At 41.5% G+C, this 26,750-nt stretch overlaps 2 protein-coding genes across 3 annotated transcripts in view; both read left to right on the top strand.

Annotated features, from left to right (window-relative positions):
- The window catches only part of LOC118102223 (C-type mannose receptor 2-like), a 3,804-nt gene extending 3,509 nt beyond the window's left edge, over positions 1-295 (top strand). The window contains exon 4 of the mRNA XM_035148282.2: positions 123-295. Within this exon, the coding sequence (XP_035004173.2) occupies positions 123-295 (173 nt within the window). The remainder of the gene's footprint in view (positions 1-122) is intronic.
- Positions 130-26,750, top strand: rap1gds1 (RAP1, GTP-GDP dissociation stimulator 1). Of its 2 annotated transcripts, XM_035148224.2 has the most exons (15): positions 130-535; positions 4,296-4,403; positions 5,200-5,322; positions 7,077-7,202; positions 11,344-11,490; positions 14,020-14,148; positions 14,616-14,741; positions 16,337-16,480; positions 17,230-17,361; positions 17,830-17,964; positions 18,227-18,352; positions 18,789-18,928; positions 20,760-20,886; positions 21,861-21,989; positions 24,305-26,750. In XM_035148224.2, the coding sequence occupies exons 1-15, from the start codon at positions 532-534 to the stop codon at positions 24,430-24,432; spliced, it is 1,824 nt and encodes a 607-aa protein (XP_035004115.2). In that variant the 5' UTR covers positions 130-531; the 3' UTR covers positions 24,433-26,750. The 2 variants fall into 2 exon arrangements, with proteins under 2 accessions (XP_035004115.2, XP_035004116.2); XM_035148225.2 differs by lacking the exon at positions 11,344-11,490 and having other exon boundaries at positions 132-535.

Here is a 26,750-nt window from a genome sequence, read left to right as displayed (position 1 = left end):
ACCTCACTGCTTTGGGCAAATGTCAGTGCTTCATCTGGCCTGGGATTTTACATGTCTGCGGCTGCCCCCTAGCGGCAATGTATCACACGACACGATGTTCCTGAAAGCGTTTTACTTTGAAGGCTGTGTCCGGAAGTCCTGCACCGCACACCGCACGGTGAGCTCGACGGTGGCTGCTCAGTGGTCCGGAGGAGCTCCAGCAGCACTCAGCTCCAGCAGCACTCAGCCCAGCAGCTTCTCAGCCCAGCAGCTCTGCCCTGTCGGTGCGGACATGAGAGGAGGTCGGCTGTGTTAGCCTGGTAGTCAGCCGGTGATCAGGCACAGGCCGCCGCAGCAGCATCCATCTGAGAGGGGACTGCCCCACCGGCCCCGGCGGGTGCGAGCTAGCGTCAACCCGCTGACTTCACCGGCGTAAAGGCGGTGTCAGGGACGAAGAGGTGCGGCGTGGGAACACGGGGCCTCCGGCTTCTACGACTCGGTTTTTACCGCTGCCCTGGAGAGTTTAGCACGCCGGAGCAACATCCTGCTGAGATGGGTGAGTAGGCAGCTAAGCTAAGCAGCTAACCGCAGAGCCCAGTTAGCTAACAACAACTGTCCTCACCATGTATGTGAACGGGCAGTCGTTAGCATGGGTCGTGTGTGATCATGTGTGGCTGCTGCTGTGTGTCATGTATGTACAGTTCGCCGCTGCGTGGTTGTCATAGGAAAAAGGCTGCCTGGAGCCGAAGCGCGTGTACGTGCACGCGCCTCCGAGCTCGGGGTGGGGTGGCTGCCCCTGACTCCATCATCAATGTTTCCCCCCCTCAGCAGCGCCTGCTCTGTGAAGGATGAAGTACCCCTCCCCGTGTCTCGGCTTCTCGCCCGGTGCGGATCAGCCGGGACCCGAAATGGCTCCAAGGTCCCGGCGACCACATGGATTCCCATCCCCTGAAATGGCAGCGTGCGGCTGATGGTGTGGAGGGCACTCCTCCATCTCCACAGCTGTTATGCAATAGGATCCAGCAGCAGCAGCAGCCCACTCTGTGATACTGTTTATACTGCACTGCTCTTCCCAGTGTTACTGTCTGCACTGCCTCTCGGTGACGGATACACGCTGTTTGAGTAAAGGCTCGTGGATGCTCTGCTGATGCATGTTCATGTCGAATTGAAGCGATCCCATTTGAAAACCGGCATCCCTTAGAGGAGGCATCCTCTAGATTGCATCTAGAGCAATATGCATTCATGAGGTATTTCATGAGGTCTGAGCTCCAGGCTGGATCACCCGTGTTGTCGTTCCTTATTAACAAATCGGGGGATGGACGGATGTGTGGGCTGTGCAGTGCATTAGCAACTCCTGGAAACAACCAGGTCACTGCAACAGTGTCTGCAACCCTTATGCAATCATAGCATCACCTGGTTCGCAGGCACAGCACCGACATGGATTTAACGACAACTCCTGCTGTTACTGCATTCATTCTTCTCTATTGCTGATCAATAGTGCACAGGAGAAAGTAGTGTGTCAGCCTCCCATGTAATGAGAGTTCATTCTGGACCAAACCTGATGGGGTCAGTCCAAATCAGGTTTTGCTGAGATTGTCGACTGTGCACACTGAACTTAAAGCAGTGCTGTGATTCAACGTGCAGCCATGGCAGAGCTCTGCAGACCTAGTGAATATGCATCTGGCTATAACACATGTTCTGCATTTAACCTTGTCGTTGTCTGTTGGCTACGACTGTAAATGGATCTGTATGGAGCACAGATCCAGTGAAGCGGTGCCACACTCTCCTGGAGATGAGGAGCTGAGTTGTCAAACATTACGTTAATGCAACTCTCTGAGATGAACCCAGAGGGAAAGCCTTCATTAAGCTCACAGTCGTTATTAAAGATGTGATGAGGAAACAGATAGCCTGCAACTAGTTTTCATTTATTTTAATAACCAAAACAACAGATATGATGAGCTGATCATTTGTCGTAGCATGTGATGGATGCCCACCACTTATAAATCATTGTGGTTGACATGGCTGGCAGGGCAGCGGATTGATGGCTTGTGGTCCCTCAGAGAAGAGGAAAGATGTAGAGCCGGGGGGAGTTAAACAGTCCAGCTTACTACAAAATCAAAGGGGAGAAGATGATTCAGCTAAAGTTGTTTTTTAGGTTCCTCATTATGTTGACTGTTGACAAGACATTAGCTCGGTGGCTCCATCAAAGTACAAGGCTGCTATTAAATACAAATAAAATATATATCAACATGAAATCTTTGGTTTTATATAGAAAGTTCAATTTAAAACGGAAAGTACTTGTTACTATTGTATTTGTCAGGGGCATCGTTAATTGTCTCCCGAAAACAAATATCTCCCGGTGAAAAAGTGGTGTCATACACTGACAAAGATGTCAAGAGAGTTTGTGGTAATAAGAGCTGTGATCTCCACATTGGAGTTAATACGTCACTTCCTGCCTCTGTCTGCTGCACCCGGCTGCTCCACCTCTCGCCGGGATATTGCAGAGGATTTGTTGCTGTTGTGAACGTGTCTGTGCAGAAAACCTTCTGCTGCGTTGTGCATGTGTGAAAGGCAAACTCCGGACCCAGTTTTCTGGACTTTACCAGCAGGTCGTAATACAAGCCTCCCCGCTGGTTCTCAGTCACATCACTCTCAGTGCTGACCAGTCAAGTTGAGATGTTCTTATATGTACAACTGAGATGCCCATACCAGGATGTTGAACTGAAGGGTAACCATGTGGCAGTGCTATTTAACCTCCCATGTTAATCTGGAAGATAACTACCAGAGTGGTTAGACAACAAACGACTCGGATAGCCTCGGACAAAGCTTGACCTTTTATGTCAGCTGTATGCCAACGGGCGCAATGTCAGTGTGTTAAGTGAGCCGGGAGTGGCATCTGCCAGTCCAACACAAGTGACACACTGCCAGTAAAATAGCAGTGGCTTACCAACTGTCTATAATGACATCCCACGATGTGGCATATACCATTAAAACAAGATCGGTACACATTCAGCTAGTTATTTTGAGTTTTGCGCATTGTTTTTACTGGTTATCTATTATGCCAAGATATTCTGGATACGGCAGCTGCCATGTTGCACTGGAGGCGTCATTTAGAGACATAGGTTGAAATCACCCACTCAATCGGTATTGCTTCACTATATAGTGATTTCTATATAGTGCACTATTATATATATATATATATATATATATAATGACGTCATTGTCACAGGATTATAATGTACAACAATGACGGCCAGTGTAAAATCCCACAGTAAATTTAAATGTTTATTTTACTCTTAGTATTAATACTTTAATGTAAAACAACACCTTGAATGAGAATTAAACTTGTTTCCTGCAGTTTGTGCTGTGATGCGCTGCTCTGCTCGTATTTACATTTACGGTGTGTTTCAGGTCGGGCTGTTCCTGCTGCAATGCATGATGGTATATATTGCTCAGTCAGTGACCATCGGTTGTACACCATTTTTCATGATGCATTATGGGAAACAATGAGCCCACTATATAGGGTATAAAAAAGCTTCGCTAAACATTCGGACACCACCTTAAAAATGCCAAACTCACTTTATAGTGCACTATATAGATAAGTTAGAAGATATTCAATCCATCCACTGATCCACTTTTGGAACCCATCCCATCACACACTGGACAGGTTCCAGTCTATCACAGGACAATATAAAATTAGTTTTAGCCAGTATGGCTCTAATCGCTATAACCAGATTCTGCACGATATCAACATGCAGAGTCTGTCTGCGTGGCATAAGATCTTGGGGCCGGAAGTCTTCTGGTTTCAGTTAATAATTTGACAAATCACGACTGAGTGGGCAGGTAACCAGGGCTTGTGGAGAGCAGAGGAGGTAGAACACATTAACCGAAATGTATCGGCTACTGGCTTTTAATTCATCTGCGTTCATATGCAGATAGGTGTTAAGATTAGCAGAAATGTCGCTAGTTGCGTCATAGATTTCAACTCAAACTCCATTCTCGCATCTCGCGTTGCTTGAACTGAAATCAATGTCTGTCAAACAGAAGATGCAGTCTTGGCTTGGGTATCTGCTGTCTACACTTGATGCCCCAAAATATTGGACATTTACCCCCAGAGGCCTATTCGTCATGAGACGATAGCTGATGGGCTCAGTTTGGTATGGCATGCCTCTTGTCACACGTGGGTCAGCTTGAGAGTCCCAGATTTTTATCATGCTCCTCATCTCTACTATCATCTCCTCCAACTAACCCTTTCACCAGATATTTCTCCAGACACTGGTTGTCACCTGTTGTTCATAAAATGTTTCTGTTTGCAGACAAACTGAGTGAGGCCCTGGAGAAGCTGAAGCTAGCGTCGACAGACAGCGCCACTGACAGCGTGGAGAGCTGTCTGGACTGCCTGCTCAAAGCTCTCGTCAACAACAGTACGTAAAGCCTGGTTTACACTGAGGGTTTAATAAAAAGCCAATTCATTTTGTCCTGGAGAAATCACTGGGGCAGTCTGCCTACTCTGGACCAAGTGCTTTAAGGTCCAGAGTAGGCAGACTCATGTAGTACACCATAGAACTACTGCACAATCTGCTTTCTTGTGTTAATAATATTTTTATTTTGCTTCCTATTTTTATTTTATTTTTTTATATTTATGCTTGCACATAACACACCACAGCAAATTCCTTATATGTGTCAACCCACTTGGCAATAAAACCTGATGCCTTCTCATTAGTGTGGTCAGATGTTGATAAAACTAGAGTGGAACTCAATACCTCTGCCAAGGCTGAACAATACTACATATATGTATGGTACAATTCCTGACTGTTAGTTATACTGTTTAAATCTTTACTTACTGTGATTAATGCCGGACAGTATCAACCATATCACCTGAACATGAAAAACATCTGGTTATACCTTAAAATGTTCCTGTCATAACAGGATAATGTCTCGTTTTCCTTTTCTGCTATGCTTCCATAGTTAAGAGCACTGGAAATAAGTATGATTACATTCTCCTGTAAAATTTATTTTTCGTGTTGTGTGCCAAACAGGTTAATCAAATTAACTGAAAATTAACATATCTGACCACTTTAATGTCACATTTGTTTTTATCAGCAATAACCTTCAGTCAGAAAATGACATGGCAGCAACAGTGATACTGATGATATGTTGGCACTTTGTATTTCTGGAAAACTTCATATGATTGATATGGTTTTTGTTTTTCCTCTGCAGACACTGAGGCCAGTATGAAGATCCAGGAAATGGGTGTTCTCCCTCTGCTCCCCACCCTGCTGAGCCCCCAGTCTTCCTGCACTCCTAAAGTAGCCAACATGATTGCTGAGGTGGCTAAAAATGGTAAGGTTTCGGTTTCCAAGTCCATTCCACCCAGGAACATCCTGACTTACTCTCCTCTCATTTGTCATTGTTCAGATTTTACACTTTCTATTGCAATTTGATGTATGGATTTGGATCAACTGTGTCAGTGATGTTATTTTCTTGTTTTTTTTAAACCTTTTTTAAATGTCTTTGACTAACGGATCATTTCAGGCCAGGGCTAGTTTGTGCAGCCCTCCTTGGTGTTTTAGAGCTAAGCTGACTCTGAGTGTGAGGTTATTGTGTAAGGAATCAAATCTTGCATAACTGCAGTGTCAGAGAGCTCCCATTTCCATAATGCCTCAGTGTGAGCTCAGGAGAAGCTTTTAAAGTAGCGAAAAGGAGACATGAATAGAACTCGCGGCAAGAAAAGGTTAGGATAATGAATGGGTTTTAGCAGCTTGCAAGACTGCAGCTAATGATCACTCCCCAGCAGTTTGCCAGGCTTGGCAACAACCCGCTGGCATTATCTGTCGCCACTTCCGGAAATGTCTGCAAGCAGCCAACTGACTGCAGGGCTTAAGACAACTCCCTTTTCTGTCTGATGCTTTGAGCTGATGGGATTGTTTTAGAGCAGCACCAGGCAAGATTGAATGTAAAAACATGTTTAAATCACCACACACACGTGCCCTGCTAAAACCCAACAGATCCACCCTTACTGCCCAGATACAGATCTCGATGTATCCCTGCTTACTGTCAATGGGAAATTAGACAGCAGTGAGTAATCCTCTCTGGACCCTCCTGGGTAAGATGTTTTACAGATAGCTGGGTGAGTTACTATGACGATTCAAGGGTTGGGTGATACTGTCATTGTATCTGCCACTGTCACAGCATTAAGCAGAACTGGAAAGTAAATAAATGTGTTTAGTTGTGTCGGTATGAAGGTGTTCCACGCTTTCCAGTAAAATAAATAAATAAGTTCACCATATTAGTTGCAGGTGATTCAGCAAAAGCAACAGATCAGCTCTTCATGGAGACAAAAAACAGACAATAAATGTTATGGTATCATTTATTACTGTATATTCTCTAGGTTATGTAGTTTTATTGAAAGCGGTAAATACACATTTTAAAGACATTATTTCTGGAAATTGGCAACCCTTACAACCCTTGTATTTGTCCTGTCCCCCAGAAGGGTTGGTAGTTTTTATTTTTAACTGGGGACAGTTTTGGGGACATTCCAGTCCACAAGTAATGCATAGAAGAAAGTAAAACTTTAATTTTTACGTTAAGGACGGCAACAGTTAGTCTCACATATTGTGATCTTTATTTCCGCTGAGTGTACAAGCCACCCCTAATTTACAAACCCATACATCTTCTGGTATTACGTATATACAATGCAATACAATACACACACACATACCCAAAGAAGAAAAATCTAAACTATTCAATAAATGAAAGGAGTCAGGATTTTATCTGATTTCCAGCATTTAAATTCAACCTTTGTCATTTTAACTTTCACAGTTGAGTTATTTTATTAAGGAATCTTAGTTTGGCCTGCTGCTGTCTTCTGTTTTCCTGCAGAGCTCGGATGTACCAGTGTGTTTCCATATGTTGATCATACAGTGTGTTGGAGATTTCTTGGTTTGCCTTAACTTCAAAATGCCTTGGAAATGAAATGTAGGCCGTAACATTTCAAACTGACCCTATCATCAAGTTCTGCTACAGATGTGTCTCTAAGGCTCTTGCTTTCCAAAGTTTGTTCTGACCTGCTATCCAATATCCTTGCTTCTCTCCAGAGTTCATGCGGGGTCCGTGTGTGGAAGCCGGCCTCATCCCTCCTCTAATTCAGCTGTTAAACTCCACCGACCAGGAGGTTTTACTGCAGACCGGCCGAGCTCTTGGCAACATCTGTTATGACAGCCGTAAGTAGGAGTGTGCTTTGCTTAGGGAACATTGAATCCCTCATGAGCCTTGTCATCACTGTCACAGACCTAATAGAAGATAAGTAATAAAAATGATGCTGCCTTCGGCCTGCAGTTGTTTGATTTTCACGTACACAAGCCTTTATTAGGGTTATAGGACTGTGTGCAGGGAAATATAGTTCAGTTCTTAGTAACCACATTGATATAGAATTAATTTCTCCAGACACTGGTTGGTTGATTATTGGGAACCCGTGTTACTGGAGTCCATGTGAAAATAGACATGGTAAAGATACTATACACACATGCAAACTACACAAGCTACACTGCCATTACAAACCCTCCTATTCTCCCAGTGGCGTTGATGACATTCAACCAACAGACATTTGGGGTTTCACTTAAGCACGTAACCAGTAGTTAACCTTCTCTCCACCTCTCTGTTTCTTTTATTGTTATTTGATCATCAACATCCTGACTTCGAGTTTGTTTACATATGGCTGTATTGTTCTTACATGTACACGACTTTATTCACAATGGTTGTGTTGTTCTTATATGCAAATTTATATATGCACTTATTTAACTTGAATTTAAACTTGCATCACAGGACGTTTTCATTGCAAAGTAAAAAAGCTGCTTGAGTGAGCTGAAGCTGCCTTTCAATGTTAATGTTGCACGTTTAATATGGTGTTGGTGTCACAGTGTTTTTATATTGTTAATAATTCTATTATTTCAGTATAAAACTTTGAACATTTCCACCACATTTGAGTCATTCTGCGATAATACTGATAACGTTTAATCTTTGACGAGAGGACTTCAGCTGAATGGGCGGTGCTTCAGTGTGGCCCAGGATACATTCACGCTCACCCTGATTAAAGACTATGGATACATGCATTGCGAGTGAGATCTCAGATGTGTGAGCAGTAAGTTTTGTGGTGCATTCACGCCTGAATTTAGAGCTGAACACTGATCAGTGAAAGTAAATAAGTCGGAAAATACAAATTAAAGAAAACAAAAAGATGGTAACAGAACACAGAAAAAATAATTAGAACAATAAAATAAAATGTATGTGTATTCAAATATGTAAAGATATTGGCAGTGTCTGAAACCAGTAGTGAGCGGGCATGGCCATCTCTTAAATTCTCCTTAATGTGGTAAATAAATGGATTCCTTAGTTTGTAAAAGGTCCCTCACACATCAGTATTTAAAAACTGGAACAGGTCTTTGATCAAATGAGTAGATGTGGGTGGATGTGCATCTTTCCATTTCAATAGTATGAGCCTGGCTAGTAGTGTAGCAAAGGCAATTGAGTCAGTGTCCGACTTCGACAGTGTAGAAGATAGACAGTGATAAACGGACATGGGTCAACAGATATTTTGAGACATTCTAATATTGTTTTAAAGTTGAGCGACCATGCATTTAGTTATTCTGTGTTTTGAAGTTGGATTTGGATTTTGAGAACCCTGCATGTAAAAAAATACTACTTGTACATAAACCACATTTTCTGTATCGTTTTTGAGATTGTGTGCTATAAGAAACACGAGTGAATGTATCGGTGGAGCGATTGAGTTTTGACCTCTGGGCCGAGCAGCGGAGTTTAAGCCTGATTTTGTAGCCAGCTTTAGAGGCTTTATTCACAGCTGTCAGTTCTGGTGCAGAGTTCCTCGTCTTGGTGAAAAGCTGGGTATCTGTGGAATCTGGCGGGATGTGACATTTGTTGGAGTGGAGGGGGGTCTCAGTGAGCTGGCACGGTTTTACGGTGGATGCACTGAGAGAGTGTGGAGAAGCAGCTGCTGACTACCCTTACAGAAACCCACACTGATATGTTATTAACACCACACCTTCTTGGTTGCTCCATTAGAATAAATAAAAGGAGATGCTTTGTCTGAACTTTGTACAGACACGTGTCAAATGTCCCTGCTAGTTTGTATCATACTTATTCAACATCATCCTAGTTTTTGTTTTAGTTGACCAAAGGTTTGGTCTTTTTCGTCTGATCTTAGACAAAGAAAATGTAAATTCTTTTACTTGGTGAAAACTTTTAAGTCTGTTTTTAGTCACTAGTTATCATTATATACCTGTATTGTTGGTCTAGTCCAGTTATTTAAGTCAAACTTACAGTTTCACGTTAAACTTTATCTTATTGGCCTGTCCCCCGATTTAATAAAGAAAGGTTTTATCAATAACATGTTATATACAGGAGCATTTTTTTAGTGATGGAATAAATGGTCTTTCGTTAATTAAATAGTTGTCACACAGATTTGACTCAGCAGTTAAAAGATGAACTTGTCAGCCAATAATATTGACTGACCAATTCATTGATCGGTTCTGTTGAAGATCCTCAGGGCGTTTTGTTGTTGTTGGTATCATGTACTATACAATAAGTGTAACCACTCGAGCTGTGGTAATTGCAGTTTATCAACATGTGCAGGGCTTTCCCTATAATAGTACAGGCCTTGCAGACTGCCAGGTCAACAAATACCTTCGCCAGTCCCAAAAATGTTTTCATAATGAAACAATAAAAATAATGGCAACAAAATAATGATAAGTAATATTAGTATTCAATTGTTTGGAAATCATGTGTCATTGCCTGGGCAACTTTTAACATGAAGGGAATCCTTTGAAATGAATTGGGTTCAAATCCAGCACAACCCTGACCAACCTTTTTCAGGGTTGTCTTGAGACATCATGAACAACAACTGATATCTCAAGACAACTCAAAATAGCCGTTCAGACATGAACGTTGAAGAATGACCACACAGTAGTCCGGACTATCTCCGGAGTTTGCCTTTCATACATTAAGGATGCAGCAGGAGATTCTCCACTTAGAAACGTTCACAACAACACAGAAATCTCTGTAGCATTCAGGTGAGGGTTGGTGTTTTTGTTTACAGCACATCAACACCGGCGGTCTTGAATCTCTTTATCTTTTCCTTCGCTGACAGTGTTCCACTTGCTTGATGAATTAAATACGAACATATATTTGTATTTTTCACTTTCCCCTGGGATTTACATGCCGTGCACACCATAACAGGGGATTAATGGTTGGTCATGGTTCAAATTCTTTTAGGCAGCGCTTACATAGGCTGATATCTGTTGTGCTAGCTATGGAACAGCCGTAGCTACATTCTAACCCTGTAAAGCTAGCACAGCCTTGCACTTGGCATTTACTCAGGCTCCTGCTGGTTGTTGCTTGAGATCTGTGATCCTATTTATTGTCTGTGTATACCTGTTTCACTATCAAGTGTAAAAGTTGAATATTCAAGATATTCACCCGAAAATGCCACCACACAAGTCCTACCACCGCCTCTTTGTGGAGCAAGGCGTTGAACCAGCAACAAGAACAGCTACACATGAGCGTCTGTGTAGAATGTATATGACATGTCCTTGTTGCAGAGAGTTCTGGCGTGGCACGCTGTCACGAGTGATTAAAAGTAGCAGACGCACTGATACTGAGAGGAGTGACTCATGTAACACTTGGTTTGGCAGCTTTTCTACCAGATAAAGCCCTCCCACAGAGACGGCTGGCACTAGTAAAGAAACAAAGAAATGAAAGAATCGATCACATAGGTGAAGTGTTCTGGTCTTCAGAAGGACTACAATCTGGACACAGCATAAAGGCCTCATGAAGCCAAACATGTCCACAGTCGATGGTCTTTATTCAAGCTTCTTCTCAGATTTTTGTTGTTTTTCAAGATTGCAGTTCCTTTGATTTCTGCTGTTTATTATGTTGAGTTTGAATTTTTTGGCTCTATTGAAACTGTATCATCTGTGCAGGGTAAGCTTCAGCTTTATTCTGTTTTAAACCCTGGAAAGAAACTTTGTAAGAAAAGGGAAGAATTATGGCCGCCAATGTTAAACAAGACATTAAAGGAACCTCCAGGTTCTTGGAAGGATTCTTATAATGAAACAATAAGCCTCACGTGAATCCGTATTCATGTCATATAGTTGTGATCATAATTCTTTCCTTTACATTTATTTTACTCAGCATTGTGACTCTTTTACAGCTTTGGTTTGCACTGATTTATATGTTTTGCACTGCTTACTTAGCTTTGCTTTCATATGTATTTTCAAGTTGTGGTTATTTTCATTTTTATTTTTCCTTTGCTTTGTGGTTGATTTGTGTCCTGGCCTCTTTGTTTTGCAGATGAGGGCAGGAGTGCAGTTGACCTGGCAGGAGGGGCTCAGATAGTAGCTGAACACATTAAATCCCTCTACCAAAATACTGAGCCGGAAAATGAGAAGCTCTTGACTGTCTTTTGTGGCATGCTGATGAACTATAGCAATGATAATGGTAATGACCATCTTCCCCCAAGAACAACTGTTAACTCATCTCAACTAATCAGCGAATGCTCTCTTTCTTACACACAGACAATAGGCTTGAACTGAACCAGAGGATTCTATGCTTTTCTGACCTTTTCTCCTCATCTTTCTACCATGATCTCTGTTGCTTTTTCAACTTCATCGCTGAGGTAATCTGGAGTTATATGAGACAGCTTTCATAGAAGTAGTTTTTATTAGCTAGATCTTCTCCATGCTGTTTTGCCCCTTGTAGTGACGTGGGCCTAGTGATGGCAAGGTTAGGTGTTTTGGTCGGTCCACCACTTTGGTCCAAACTTAAATACATTAACCTCAACAACTATTATGACGATAACTAAAGGACGCTTTGGTCATACGAGATTAGCATTTCAAAGTTGTCTTATCCAGTGAAATATCCACAAGCCCCTAAGATGATTGGCACAAAATCTTATACAGACATCTTGGTTCCGTGATCATGTATCCTAATGACCTTAGACAAAATTTTCAGTACCTGCAAAGCTAATGACATCCCAATCAGCTGCCGCTCTACTGTGTATTTCGTGCTAATTAGCAAATGTTATCATGCTAACATGCTAAGCAAACAATTTTGAGCATCTGCCTAACATCAACATGGTATAACTTAAAATTATAAGAATGGCATATACTGACTTTAACATTTTGCAGGTACCGTCGACACTACAATGTTTTGATTTTAGAACACTGTGTTAAAACAAAAACAATCTCCGAGCAGGTGAGCACTTTCGCTCTGTATAAGAAGTCATCTAGTGTAAACTAAGTGGTGTGGACGTATTAATGTAGCAACAGGGATGCTTTCTGAAACTAAAACCAGCTAGTGAGGACATGGAGATGCTGGTAGGAGATCCAGTCTAGCGGCTTCCCCTTTGCTTCCAGTATTTATGCTTAGCTATGCTAATGTCATCCTGACTCCAGCTACTTAGTTCACACACGTTTCTCATTTTGCACTTTGAAACAAAGAAACTAATCTAAACTTTGTAAAATGTTAGAAATACATCTATCTAAGGAAAAACAAAGTCTGTTTTCACTTAAGTGATTTCATTTTATTATCTATAAAAGGTTTCCCGTTTATCCTGCTGCCGAGCACAGGCTTTCTCTTTCAATTGTCCTCATCTTCATAACATCCTCATTTTCGATCATCTTAACTGTTTTTCACATTGAATTTTACACGATCAACTGTTTCAGTCCGTTTTTAAAAGGTGAGAAATGGGAGTGTTTTCCTGGGGACATATTTTTTTCTGGACTATCCTGCAGTTTGTGTCTTTGATAACGAGGCTTGTTGAAAGCAGCAGAATATGTGACGTGACCGATTCAGAGCTCCTGCCAAGGAATCTTTTGGCACTGGATGATGGATCTGTTAAGCTGGGTGATGGGAGGGTTGGCACTGCACTAACAGGATTGATACTTTTTGGAAGCTTTCTGCAGCTTTCAGCAACTTTCAGCACGTCGCTGACTCTTCGCATCGAGCTAATGTTGAGAAAACCTCCCGCTCTACAACACAGTTAAATGGAATCTTTCAGGAAAAATGCATTTATCTATCTGTGACAACCAGGGCACCCGCGAAGCCTGATTAGAATTCTAACAAGGTCATGTAACGTTTACTGAATGTAAATGTTCAGTTTTTCACATCATGTTAGAAGCATGTTTCATAGATTAATATAAGACACAGAGCAATTAAATCTTTATATTTTTGTATATAAAAATGATGTAATTCTTTTTATTTGTTTTTTAAATAACTGTGATCAAGATACCTAATAAGGGAGGTATTTAATAGTTTCAAAGTAAAAGTGTTCTAATACAATATCTGATCTTGAATTACATTTCATAATCATATTTGATTTTTATGTTTTAAATTATACTAGTCATGGTCTCTGAGAATACTACATGTAGTATTAATACTCAGCTTGGAAATTACTGGAAATTTTATCTCGGTGTAAAAAATGACATTAGCTTTAAGTTTTAGAAAATTACTGTATTTTCCTCACTGGCTAAAGACAATACACACATTACGTGTGGAAATACATTCAGGCTTATGTGGGTATGTATGAAAACTTGAAGGTGCTGTGTGTGAACTTTCTCAACATTTGACAGATTAGCTGCTTTACCTTGTTAATACTTTAGATGATACTATTGTTGAGTTGATAAGTGCCTTCTTCCTCACGCTACACTACGATTTGTTCGAATAGCATTTCTCAGAATGCTAATGCTACATCCCCTCTGTTTTCAAGTCAAGGTTGTCCATATAACTCAATAGAGTTTACATTCTTTTAATGTCTCAGAGAATGAGTGAATGACTAACGCACACATACAGCTACTTAGCTGCACACGAGTTATAGTGTTAAGTACTGTTACTGCTGTTCAAGGCTGAACAATCACTGTTGATTTAAAATGTTCCGACACGGTCACACATGCTTTTCTCTTGACCTCAGCTCTTGAATTCAATTTGAACAGCAGATCGACTGCCTGTCTGTGTCTTTGTGTGCTGCAGATTCCTTACAAGCCCAGCTGATCAATATGGGTGTGATTCCCACTCTGGTGAAGCTGCTAGGCATCCATTCCCACAACACAGCCCTGACAGAGATGTGTCTAATTGCCTTTGGGAATTTGGCCGAGCTCGGTGAGTATATCTAAATATCTGTTTATCAAGCAAATGAACTTACTGAAGGGAATAGTAATTTTGGCGACGTTGTGGATATCTGAAACAAAATAAATGGGGATCCTTATTCTTCAATACCTCTGTCAACAGGGCAGTCTCTGTCCACAACAGTTTGTGTCCCCCTGCCGGCTCAACTGTCAGCCAATCACACATATGTTCATACCTGCATTTACTGTACATCTTGCGTGATCAGATCAAAGCCTTGAGTGGGCACATCAGCTCCGTTTGCAATGTGTTGTGGTTTTTAGCCTGTCTGACTTTGATAGACAGGTGTGTGTTTGTGTGTAAGAGAGAGGGCGGTAAAGAATCAATGGACTGCACACAGCTCTACAATGAAATAATTCTCATTTGAAATAGTACAAAAATGCCGTTTGAGGGGTCTAGATCGCGGTGTCTCATGCCTGTGATAATCCTCCTGTGTTTTTCAGAGTCCAGCAAAGAGCAGTTTGCCTCCACCAACATCGCTGAGGAGCTGGTGCGTCTCTTCCAGAAGCAGATAGAGCACGAGAAGAAGGAGATGATTTTTGAGGTCCTGGCTCCACTTGCAGAAAATGGTAATGTGCTTTTTTTTTTTCTTGTTGATATTTTTTGGGGGGCGAACAGGCAACCGTCTAGCCCTACATCTCCCATCCACCACGGCTGAGTGACTGACTGATCAAGTTGAGTTTGTGATCACATTACACCATTTTTGCAGGGGCTCAGGAGGTAGAGAGGGTCTTTCACAAACCAGAAGGTCGATGGTTTGATCCCCGGCTCCTCCAATCTGCATTGCTGTATATAGAAGCACTGCAGACTTATACTGTAAAGCGCTCTGAGTGGAAGAGGAATATATAGATACAGTCCTATTACCACTTGTCAGGAGTTTCCATATTGCTCTTTCAAAATAAATGAAGGAATGGCTGAAACTTGTAAAATCCAAATATGATGTGATGACTTCATGAATACACTTAAGCCATATACCAGGATTTAACCTTGTCTTGTTTTACATCCTCTGTGCAGGGAAGTATAGTAACACAGAAGTGCGACGGACTGCAGTGCACCCTCATGTCCACCTGCTGTGTAGACATTTATCTGCACAGTCATGCTAACCAGGCTCACTGCTAACAGCACATTCATGGCAGACAGACCCTGCATTCACTCAGCCGTTCTTTTTCAAACGTGTGTGTGTGTGTGTGTGTGTGTGTGTGTGTGTGTGTGTGTGTGTGTGTGTGTGTGTGCAACAGTAAAAAGCATCTTCCTGGCTGTGGTTGTTATTATGTCAGGAACACTGGGTTCTCCCACATTGTCAGTCTCCAGGACAACGTCCTGCTGAACTCTGCTCTTGAGGAATCTCTCTCTCTGTCTCTCAGTCTCTCTCTCTTTCTCGCTGTCTTTCTGTCTGTCTCATTGTCTCTATAGCTCTTTGTTTCTGTCTTTCCCTCGGTCTGGGCAGTAATGTTTTTGCGTAATCCAGCCATCAGACAAACAAAAAAGAAAACTAAACCCTCTTGGCGAACATAATGATTCAAATGCAGTTTTAAAGACACATATTTCTGTCTTTGACCGTACAATATCATGACCTAAAAAGTGTTGGCATAACAGATTGTCCTACAAAACTCAGCTGCTCCGTCATTGGTTTCTGAAGCTGATACAGACATTGATATTTGGCAAATAATGTATATTTTAATATATTAATGCATAACATTAAGATAAACCTTAGTATGGATCTCTTTATTTTAAAAATAACATACCAAGCAGGTGCCACTCTGATCACTAATGGACAAACTATGCAATAGTGGATTATGGACTCTTTAGCCTTAACAGACACCAATACTTACCAATATCTTAAGTTACTTGACTCATATCAGCCGTGAAGATTTATGGGTCTAACTCAACTTCACTGGATTGTAGAGACATCCTTTCCACTTGTGCTGCTGCTGCCCTTTACATTGAGACTTCCTGAATAAATAAAGCTCCTCTGAGTAACTAGTCATCATGCTTCATATGCTGTGCAGGCTGTTGGTATGCTGGGCTGAGAAGAGTCCCATGTGTGCTAATGGTTTCATACGATGCATATCATATGATGCTACCACTGCATAGCAGCAGGAGTTTCAGACCTACCTGCTCCCCGTAGCCTCCTCTGAGCGTTTCACCCTCCGTCTCTCGCCAGATGTGATAAAGCTGCAGCTGGTGGAGGCCGGCCTGGTGGAGTGTCTGCTGGACGTGGTGGCTCAGACTGTGGACGGAGAGAGGGAGGAGGACATCGCCCAACTCAAGACCTCCTCCGACCTCATGGTTCTCCTGCTGCTGGGAGGTGAACACCAGGCTTTGACTGATACAATGTTGACTTCTAAAAATGGTTTTAGTTTCATCAGCTCTCTAACAAACCTCACAGGCTGGATGGGTCCAAAATTTCAATTCATGTCTTGCTTCCCTCAGTTCCAAAGCACAGGAATCCATATGATGAACCTTGTGTCACAGTAGTTAAAAATCCATACTTTGTCCAAAGGGTCATTACTGTTGCTGCACAGACCTTAGAGCAAACTGTACAAGGCCATAAGGAGACAGGATCATGCTTCACCTGACTTCATTAGTGTAGAAAAAATTTCACCTCCACACATCTATGATCATGGATATCCTCTGCCCTGCACTGATGTAGATAATTCATAATTCAGTCCTAATGTAAATATTTTATTACCGCAGAATATGAGTGTTCTAAATATACATGCTGGCCTCTTTGCCGCTAGTCTGACCAAACCCTTCAGTTCACATGAGCCTGGTTACGTTGTGCTAAAGCAGCACCATGCCATTCTTAGTCTTATAGCTGACGAGCAATCATTAGTCAATATGTTCCACTAGTGCTTGCTAAAACCTGCAAACAATAGTTAATGTTTTATTTTACGTGAATGCTAATTCCAGATTATTGTGCATCTAATCTGATATTTTTGTAATTTTACAACAGCACACACCTCAATCACAACAATGAGCCAGAAAAGGATTCAGTGTCTTCCTTTCACAGTTACTGATGCAGCTTCTTTAACTCGTCTTCACTCTGCTGTATAGATGAGTCCATGCAGAAGCTGTTTGAGGGAGGAAAGGGCAGCGTCTTCCAGAGGGTCCTGTCCTGGATACCATCCCACAACCATCAGCTGCAGCTGGCGGGGGCTCTGGCCATCGCCAACTTTGCTCGCAACGGTAAGCTTTGCTTCACACACGTTTTAACATGAGGCTGCCAGAGAAAGTAGAGCAAATAAATGAGAATACATCGTGGGACGGTTATGCTTTAAAACAGCCAGGAGGTCCATTAGAGAAAATTGTGCAGCTGCTGTTTTCATGTCTTTGCTCATGTCAGCTGAGACAGTGATAACAAATAACATCGAAGAACAACTTCAGAGCATAACATGACCTGGATGACTGAGAATCTTCACAGATCTAATAACAACATGAACAACATGCGCAGAATGAAAATATAAAATATAATTCCACACCAACTTGAAGTTTAAGATACTCTACTGGCTGTTCTGTCATAGAATGGTGTATGATAGAAATGTAAAGCGCTTGACTATAGAAATACATTTCACTATTGACTGTCTTCCATCATTCCAACCCAGCACTGGTCTGACGTCCCAGTAAACTAAAGTGTCTGTTTTTTATTTTGTCTAGATGGGAACTGCATCCACATGGTGGACACTGGTATCGTGCAGAAGCTTCTGGAGCTGTTGGATCGGCACGTGGAGGAAGGCAACGTCACTGTCCAACACGCAGCTCTCAGCGCCCTGCGGAACCTGGCCATACCCGGTGAGCTGCTGCATCAAACATTCAGCACACACACACACACACACACACACACACACACACACACACACACACACACACACACACACACACACACACACACACACACACACACACACACACACACACACACACACACACACACACACACACACACACACACACACACACACACACACACACACACACACAGGTTTCTGTTAGTTTTCCATGGGTTTGTTTTAAGCCTGTGATCAAATCTCCCCTGTTGCTTCTCTCGTTCCAGTGGTCAACAAATCCAAGATGCTGTCAACGGGCGTAGCAGACGTGGTGCTGAAGTTTTTGCAGTCAGAGATGCCTCCAGTCCAGTTTAAACTTTTGGGAACATTACGTATGCTCATCGATACACAAGGTAGCACTATTATGTTAACTCTAAGCAAGCAGATAAGTAATTCTAAAAACATCCTGTCGTCATGTAACACTGATCAGATAAGTTTAAAGACCCTGTGAAAGATATTCTAAATATAAGTTCTGTTCCCTTGGCTGTGTTGAAGCTTTGGTACAACCATCATGAGAGATTCTTAGGTCAGACTGTAAGAGCCTCAATTCTGAGTCATAAAGGTACACAAAGATAAGTGCCGCTCAAGAAGGTGCAGATGGTTTCATATCAAAAAGTCTGAGAAATAAAAATGTGGTTCAGTGCTGCCGGCTTCAAAGAAAAGTTTGCTTTAAATCCTTCAATCACAAACTGGAGTTACTGGACTTTAATGAGAGCCGACACCAGAACAGATGGCCGTTATCTCTTTATGTGTTTGATTGTCTGTTTGTGTGTGTGATTGTGTGTTCAGCTGAGGCCGCAGACCAGTTGGGAACCAACGGGAAGCTGGTGGAGAGACTGGTGGAGTGGTGTGAAGCCAAAGATCACGCAGGAGTGATGGGCGAGTCCAACAGGCTCCTGTCAGCTCTCATTCGACACAGCAAGTCCAAGGTGAGACGCCGCGCTGCTCATTTCCTCTGTGGCGGCCGAACGTGTCGCAGCTTCAACCGGGATAACTCATCACTTTGTGACCATCACTGAATAACACTATAAAATACTGCAGTTACTAAGGTGTTCTCTCCAGTCCAGATGCATATCTGATGTAATGAATGAATCCTGAAATATCAATCAATCAGTATAAGACCGTCACCCTTCATTTAGAGAAAGAATATTGTCCAAGCAATGTTTCTCCAGAACGGTAGAAAACTCTCAGCAGAGTTATTTTAGTTCCATTGTTATAGGTGCTGTGTAAAAAACACTTGGATGATGCACCTACACGTTAATGAAAAAACCCTGAACAACTGTGCCAGCAGATATTTTTTTCATTTAAAATTTTGCAGTGTTTGCAGCCATGCCTACTAGCTGGCACTCTTCTTCCTTGTCAGCGTTTGTTGCTGCGTTTGCACCTTCATCCTTAATCCTAATGTATGAGCAGCACCAGTAGGGTTGCCATGTCAGATCAGCCTCCAAAATCAACAGTTCATTACAGAACAAGTATAGTAACAAAATATGAATAAAAAGAATATATGCTTCGATATGTGGAAGAAATATTTAGTTATTTTTTCTCACACAGGCCTCAAACAAATGATGGTGTCGAGATAAACCTAGATGTGAATTATCAACAGTGTTTAAATCAAACCACTGAGTTGATAATATGAGTCACAGCTTTGTTTATCTGTAACTGTTCACAAAATGAGTTCCTAAAACCAAATGAACATTTTAAACATTTCATAATAGTGTCTCTCCGCCAGACTAATTACAAAAGCAAAAAAAAAAAAGAAGGGAGTTATATTTCCAATAAAACCATGCAAATGACAAAGATATGTCATCAGCCTTCACATTTTTTCTGACCCCTGAGGTGATTATGAGAGATGCAGCAGCTCAGTTTACAGGAAACACTGCAACATGTGCACGTAGGTGGGTTCTTGCAAATTGGCTCAAGTCAACATCCTCTGTGTGCGTCAAGCACCTCCAGGGATAAGGGGGGGGGGGCCATGAGTCTCTGGCACTGTGATTATGGGAGTTGGAGGCTGTACAATTTGGGGACCCATGGTACAATGAAGGAAAGTTTAAATGATAACTATGATTATGTTTTATACAAATAAGTCTTGTTTTGTATTCTGCTGACTAAATACAGAGCTGAGTTTATTTCAAAGAAAAAATAATGTTGTTTTCAGTATTGGTCAGAGAACTCACATCCATAAAAAAGTATAAAGTGATGGGTTTACTGCATCGGTGATGAATCATTGAATCACCGTGTTGTCAGTTGACACATTTGCATCAAAACCATTATTCTGCTATTAACCTGATTAGGACTGAGTAAGAGCTGCCATGTAAACTGCATTTTCTGATTATCTTAACTGAATATGGTCATAATAATCAATTAAGACGTGGAGTCTTCTGACCGAAGTCACATTATGCAAACATGTATTTACATCAAATATTCTTTTGGAGTTTTCACACACTTTTGCGATGTCATCAACATACAACAGTTACCAACTGCTTGTTGACACCTATTTGAAAAATAGTAGGACGTAATGTTGAGTAGTCATAATCAGACTATGTTACATATAAAGGGTAATATGAATATAATGAGTGTAAACATCATAATCTAAATGTCTATTTAGGAATAAGGTCAATAGTTTATTGTTCTTCATGTAAACGTTGTCCTGTTACAGACAGGAAACAACTGAGATTCATCAGATAAACAATTATTATCTGTATTTATTAAAAATGCATCAGAACTGTTTTATTCATCTCAGCCTCTTTTTGTGGGTTTCAGGAAGTCGTCAGAACTGTCATCCAGGGAGGAGGAGTCAAGCATTTAGTTACCATGGCAACCAGTGAGCATATGATTATGCAGAATGAAGCTCTGGTGGCTTTGGGACTCATAGCGGCGCTGGATTTGGGTAAGAAGAGAAAAGGGAAATAGTCATTCACCTATTTTAAAGCACTTTGAGCTGCATTTCTTGTATTAAAGGGGCTTTTAAAATAAAGTTTATTATTATTATTATTGCTATTTTTTGGTAATGAGTCTGAGTGTATGTGATCATACTGCACGATAAACAAACACACACACGCAAGATTCCCATCACCTTAGGGAGCTGCCTTTAAAAACACAGAGCATTCTATGTCACTGGAGAGATGGGAAAGAGTCGAGACAGAAGGTAGTTGTTTCTATCAACGCATTTTGAAAGGGTTGAAATAAACTTCCTCATTTTAACTTCCTCAAAAATGTTTTATGGCTGCTCAAGTCTTTTTTTTTTTTTTGCCTCTTTTCGAAAAACGAGTTCATGCGTTTTTGGATATGAAAGCAACCTTTTTTCTGAATAATAGGTTCTGAGTTAAAACTGTAACTCACATCACTGCCTCTGCTTTTAGAGATTAAGAAGCAGCTTTTCCACTTCATGTTCTCCAGACAGCAGGAAACATCAGAAAGCATGAATAATGAAACGCTACTGAAGCCCCCTCTCGACTTCCCTCTTGTATATGACCAAGGCGACTGGTTCTGCAGCTTGTTTTATTTGCTCCAAAACAGTTCACAGAAAATCCACCTTACTAATAATGTAAAAGCAGTATAAAGGACCACATTACATAAAAGAAAATCAAAACAAATCAAAAGAATAAAAGCAATAAACATAGTATTTTTTAGCATTTTTGTTTCTTCTTTGCAACATTTCTAAAGTTTGCCTTAGATTTGCAAAAGATGAAATATTTGACTGAGTTTAAGCAGAATCCTAATCTGTCTGTTGGGTCTACTGGTGACTGTGACATTTATTGCATCCCTTAAGAAAACCTCGACCATGTACTCAGCAGCACATACTGTACAACACTGAAACCTCTCCTCGTGTCATGATGGTGACTCAATGTGTCTGGGTTGCAGTTGCAGCTGAGAAGGACTTTGTTGGAGCCAACCTGGTGTCAGTGCTGCACAAGCTGCTGTCAGATGAGAGGAGTGCCCCAGAGATCAAGTACAACTCTATGATCCTTATCTGTGCAGTCATGGGCTCAGGTAAGACTATAAACATATTTCATATTTGACTTGGTTTGTATTTCAAATTTGATTGTTATTGTCTCCCATTTATGTGCGAGTTTAATGTGAAACATCTGGTGGGTCCATCAGGTCCAACAGTCATGTCACCTTTTGCTCTTAGCTATACTCAGGCTCCCCCTACAGGTAGGATGCATCATTCATTGTCATAAATTCGAGTTGCGGTCTGAGCCTCCCAGTGACAAGCTGACGGAGAAGAAAACAGCGACCTCAAAAGCCAAAGAACCATGTAGACTGATCAAGTTTTGGATTAATCGATTAATGGAACGATTATGTTTTATTACTTGATTAATATAATAATGAATTTATCAAAAATACAATAAAAAAAACTTGTCATTTATATTTATTTAATAATAAACAAAAACAAAGTATACACTGCAAGGCCTTATTCCACAACAAAAAATAGCTCAGTCTGAACTGCTAATCTGCCTTTTACCCATATCCCTCCAAAATAAAATTTGTGAAAGAGCTTGGTGCATTAAAGTAAAAGGAATATATCAATCTACATTTAGCTGTCCAACAACAAAATAAATGAAAACCAAAGTAAAATTCAAGTAACTTTCTGGAGGAATATCAACACTGTGTAAATTCAAGTTTAGCAGTAAAAAAACAACCAATCTTGAAGTAGCCTAGTAGTTGTATCCATGTCTGTATGAAGTCAAAAACTAACTGTCAAATACAATAAATTAAGTATAATTAAATAATATTTCAACAGTGTTAATTATACATTTTCATACTGAACTGAAGTGCACTCTAGTAATAAAAGAAATATAAGCAACCTTATTTCAAGTAAAATAAGGTTGCTTTAAAAAAAAAAAAATAGAATAAAGGGCTTTTGAAAAAGGCATCTTAAAATAAAGTTCCTAATTTTAGAAAAAAACTATAAGTTTGAGTTTCCCCATTTCTTCTTTTTCTTATTATGTAACTACAATCTCAACAAACATGAACAACTAAACAGCTTTAACTTTCCTCTTTGTTCTCACTTTCTCTGGTTCAGTGAAATAAACTCTACCGAGTGCGAGGATTTACTGCCGTAAAGACGGAAAAAACAATAGAAATGCTCCGTCACAATCTAATAACAGGCCTGGGTCCGTATAGAGTGGCTTCTGGATCCGGTCCAGACCGTGGTCCAACTATTGGGGACCTATGCTAGATGATCGTGGGTGATTTTTTTTTTCGCTTCAGCTTGCTCTTCAGGTGACTGCATGCCTTGACTGTGCGCAGCCACCTTCCTTACTACGCGTTGACGCATCGACGTATTTACGTAATTGACGACGTCGATTACGTCCACGAGTCGCCCCAGCCCTATTGCTAAACCTCTATGGAAAAGGGTTTACCTGCTTCTCATGATAAACTAGCAAGTTGAGAACTACACAGCCCAACGTCAAGCAGAAGAGCACAAGACAAAGGAAACAAACAAAAGTTACTACTTACTTGTCCAATAGCAACAGCGCCCAGTCGGCATCTGTCCTGCATCCTTTGGCCTCTTTTAGCTCTCGTCAGTGAGTGGAACCTGCTCTGATACTCTTGTTCAGTTTCTTACTTGCTCACATTCTCTTTTCTTCTTGTGACCAATAGTGGTTGAAACTTGTGTCCCCGGTCAGTTTTCACACCTCTGTGTGACGTTGAAGCACCCTGGGAGACTGAGTTCTGGAGGCTCTGGTTTGTCTCCAGAACAAAGAACATGGGCTCAGGATTTGACTACAAATGTAGGCCGAACTGTAGTTCACAAATACCAGGTCCCAACACTTAACAAAAAAACTACCAAAGAACCCTATTAACAGGGGAAAGAACGTAGAAACCTCAGAGAGAGAGCCACATGTGAGGGATCCCTCTCCCAGGACGGACAGAAGTGCAATAGATGCTGCGTGTAACTGAGAACATCGACAAAATAACAGTATTTACAACATTGATTAGAAGAAACAGTTTGTAACATAATGGAGGAATGTGTCAATGTTTATACATAAGAAACAGCTTTCTGTTTTTCATACGTATTGCTGTCATGTTACCTTGTTGATACTGTTGAGGTGAAACTACATTTCCTGTGTGAGATGTTTCACATTAAATGTGTTCCAAAGGCGTCGTCCCTCACTTTTAGGCTTTTATTGTGAAACACCTGGAAGAAGTGCTAAGGGTTGTATGGTGGTAGCTTAAGACTGAAATGGGGGCAAAAAGACTAGCAGTCATATTTCTGAGAAGCTGCAGCAGAGTCATGTGTGTGACATCTCCGTGTCGATGGACTGTACCATTATTTGAATACCTGTTCTGCATTTCAGAGCCTCTTCACAAAGAAGTCCAGAGCCTGGCTTTCATCGACGTGGTGTCCAAGCTGAGGGCTCATGAAAACAAGACGGTATCACACCAGGCATCGCTCACAGAGCAGCGGCTAACTGCCCAGAGCTAAATGACTGTGTCCGAGACCACCCACCCACCCACTCACCCACCCACCCACCTACCCACTCACCTACCCACCTAAATGCCTGCCTGACCACCTTATCACCCAATGACACCTCATGACTGCGCTCCTCTGTGCCCCATTGTCACGTGCCAAGGTACCATGTCGCGTTAACTGCCAGCCAGACATACAGATGTGTCTCGACCCTCTGTCCCGCCCACCTCCACTAGGGTTAGACTGATGTGGCTTTTAGAACGCCTGCACTTTCAGCGTCTTTTCAAATCACAAATCTGCGTTTTTCTAATAGATTTTTTTATTTTATTTTGAATGACAAGACTTCACGCAAAATGAGAGAGAGCCTCGTAAACAGTTTTTAGACCATGGGATACCAAACCTCTCCTGAAAGCCATAATAATGAGATTTATTTTGGGTGGGTCAGAAGGTCCTGAAGTCAGGCTTTATTTCAGGCTTCACAGTCTGACGCCCCTTATTGCTCAAGTAGGGGATTTATCTTGAGATCAAAACCACAGACTTTCTGGCATTTTTTATTTTTTTAAGTGATGCATCAGTCAAGCCCTAGTCCCCACCTCTACTTGTGCATGCATCTTCTGCTACAAGTAGCTCCACAGGAGCTGAGGCGCCATAGACAGCCTGACGCAATAGATTAAGAGACACTCTTTTACGACCATAGCTGTGATTCCATCCGCCGGTAAATCCATCAGTGAAAGTGTGCACAAAAGAACAAAAAAAACCCTGTACTGTTGTGATTTTTCATTGATTCATTTTTAAGAAAACGCAGCCATCTCTGACGTGCCCAGTTGTGTCCCATGTAGCTCAAGTATAAACTGACTAGAAACTGTGCATGTTTTAGTCCTGTTGAAGGTGTGCCAGTGTTCATTTTACCTCTCTACCGCTCGCATACCCCCAGGGAACAGCCTGCCCTCTTCTACTCACACCTCCACTCCTGTTTTCTGCAGCTTGTTTTTTAAGACTTGGATCAAGAGATTTTAATCCCGGTAGTTAAATCCACAGTTTTCCAAACAAACTCCCCCCTGGTCCAGCAGCTCTACAGTTACAGTTCAGAGGCTTCACACGGTTCCACCCCGTCACTGGAAGAGAATCATGGAAGAGCCGGGTGAAGAACAGGCCTGTAGTCAGGTCAACAGGGGTGCGCAGATCTCTGCAGGTCGTCCTGGATCCAGTACTGTCATACAGCGTATGTACGTAACGTTGAAAAATACAAACTCACCAGGTAGCAGCCGATCGTCCTCATGTGATATAAGGTGGGAGAAAAAAAAACCATCATGTGGTGGCAAAGTAACAAATATGTGGTTTAGCCTGACTCTTCCATTCAAGTCAGTACAAACCACGTAAATTAAAAGATGGGGCATGGTGTTCAATGTCATGAATTTAAGAGCTTTCTCTGTCCCAGACTAAATCACATTCGTTTGTTTCTTTCCATCCACTTGACTCTTTTCTGCCACTTTGTATGCTGCTGGGAAAATTGTGTCTTTGACATCGGACCAATCAATGTTTCACAGTTTGACACTTTGCAATGTCTACAGGTAGAAGTGTTTGGTTTTTAGTGCTCTGGACAGAATTCAAGAAAGACAGAAGTGTATTGTGTTCACATGAGAACAAAAACCTTTTTTTCCTCTTAAGTGAATGCAATGCACTTCATCTTTTAAAAATATTTCTGGATGAGCAGAAAAAGGGGGTGTAACCCATGAAGAGCAGGGAAGAACAATATCAAATTAGTGCTGGAGATGTCAGAAGATGTTAGAACATCAGGCTCAGTCCAGCATCAAGACTCACTTTCTTCGGCAGACAGAAAAACATGGGCCGTCATTTGAGCAGAACGAACTAAAGCAACCACATTCTTATAGGTGTGTGTGTGTGTGTGTGTGGTCTGTTTGTGTGTTTGTGAACGTGCAGTGTGGATTCAGTCGCCTGAAGCCAAGTCTGGGATCTTGAGAGAACAGGAAACCGAGCGCGAACACAGACCACTGTATCACAACCACTGCAAGTCTCTTATCCGTTCCTCTAGTCAAAGGGAAACCTGCAAACCCACACATCTCAGCATGTCCAACACTGTTACCGACACCCTGTGTTTCCTGGTCTGGGCCTACACTTTTTGTTTTGTTTTTAAAAGGTATGAATGGTATTTATCAGATTTGTGCTCTTCTAAAGACACATGCCAGTCGAGATGTATCCATAGTAACTGCGTAATAAAATACTATAAACTTAAATGTTTGTTGTAAATGTCATGAGTTGTACATTTGGAGGATTGTAACTCAGCAGATAATTAAAAGATAATAGCTGGTCAA

Source organism: Hippoglossus stenolepis, chromosome 23 (genome assembly GCF_022539355.2).
Source record: "Hippoglossus stenolepis isolate QCI-W04-F060 chromosome 23, HSTE1.2, whole genome shotgun sequence".
NCBI lineage: Eukaryota > Metazoa > Chordata > Actinopteri > Pleuronectiformes > Pleuronectidae > Hippoglossus > Hippoglossus stenolepis.
This window is presented reverse-complemented; position numbering and strand designations above follow the sequence as displayed.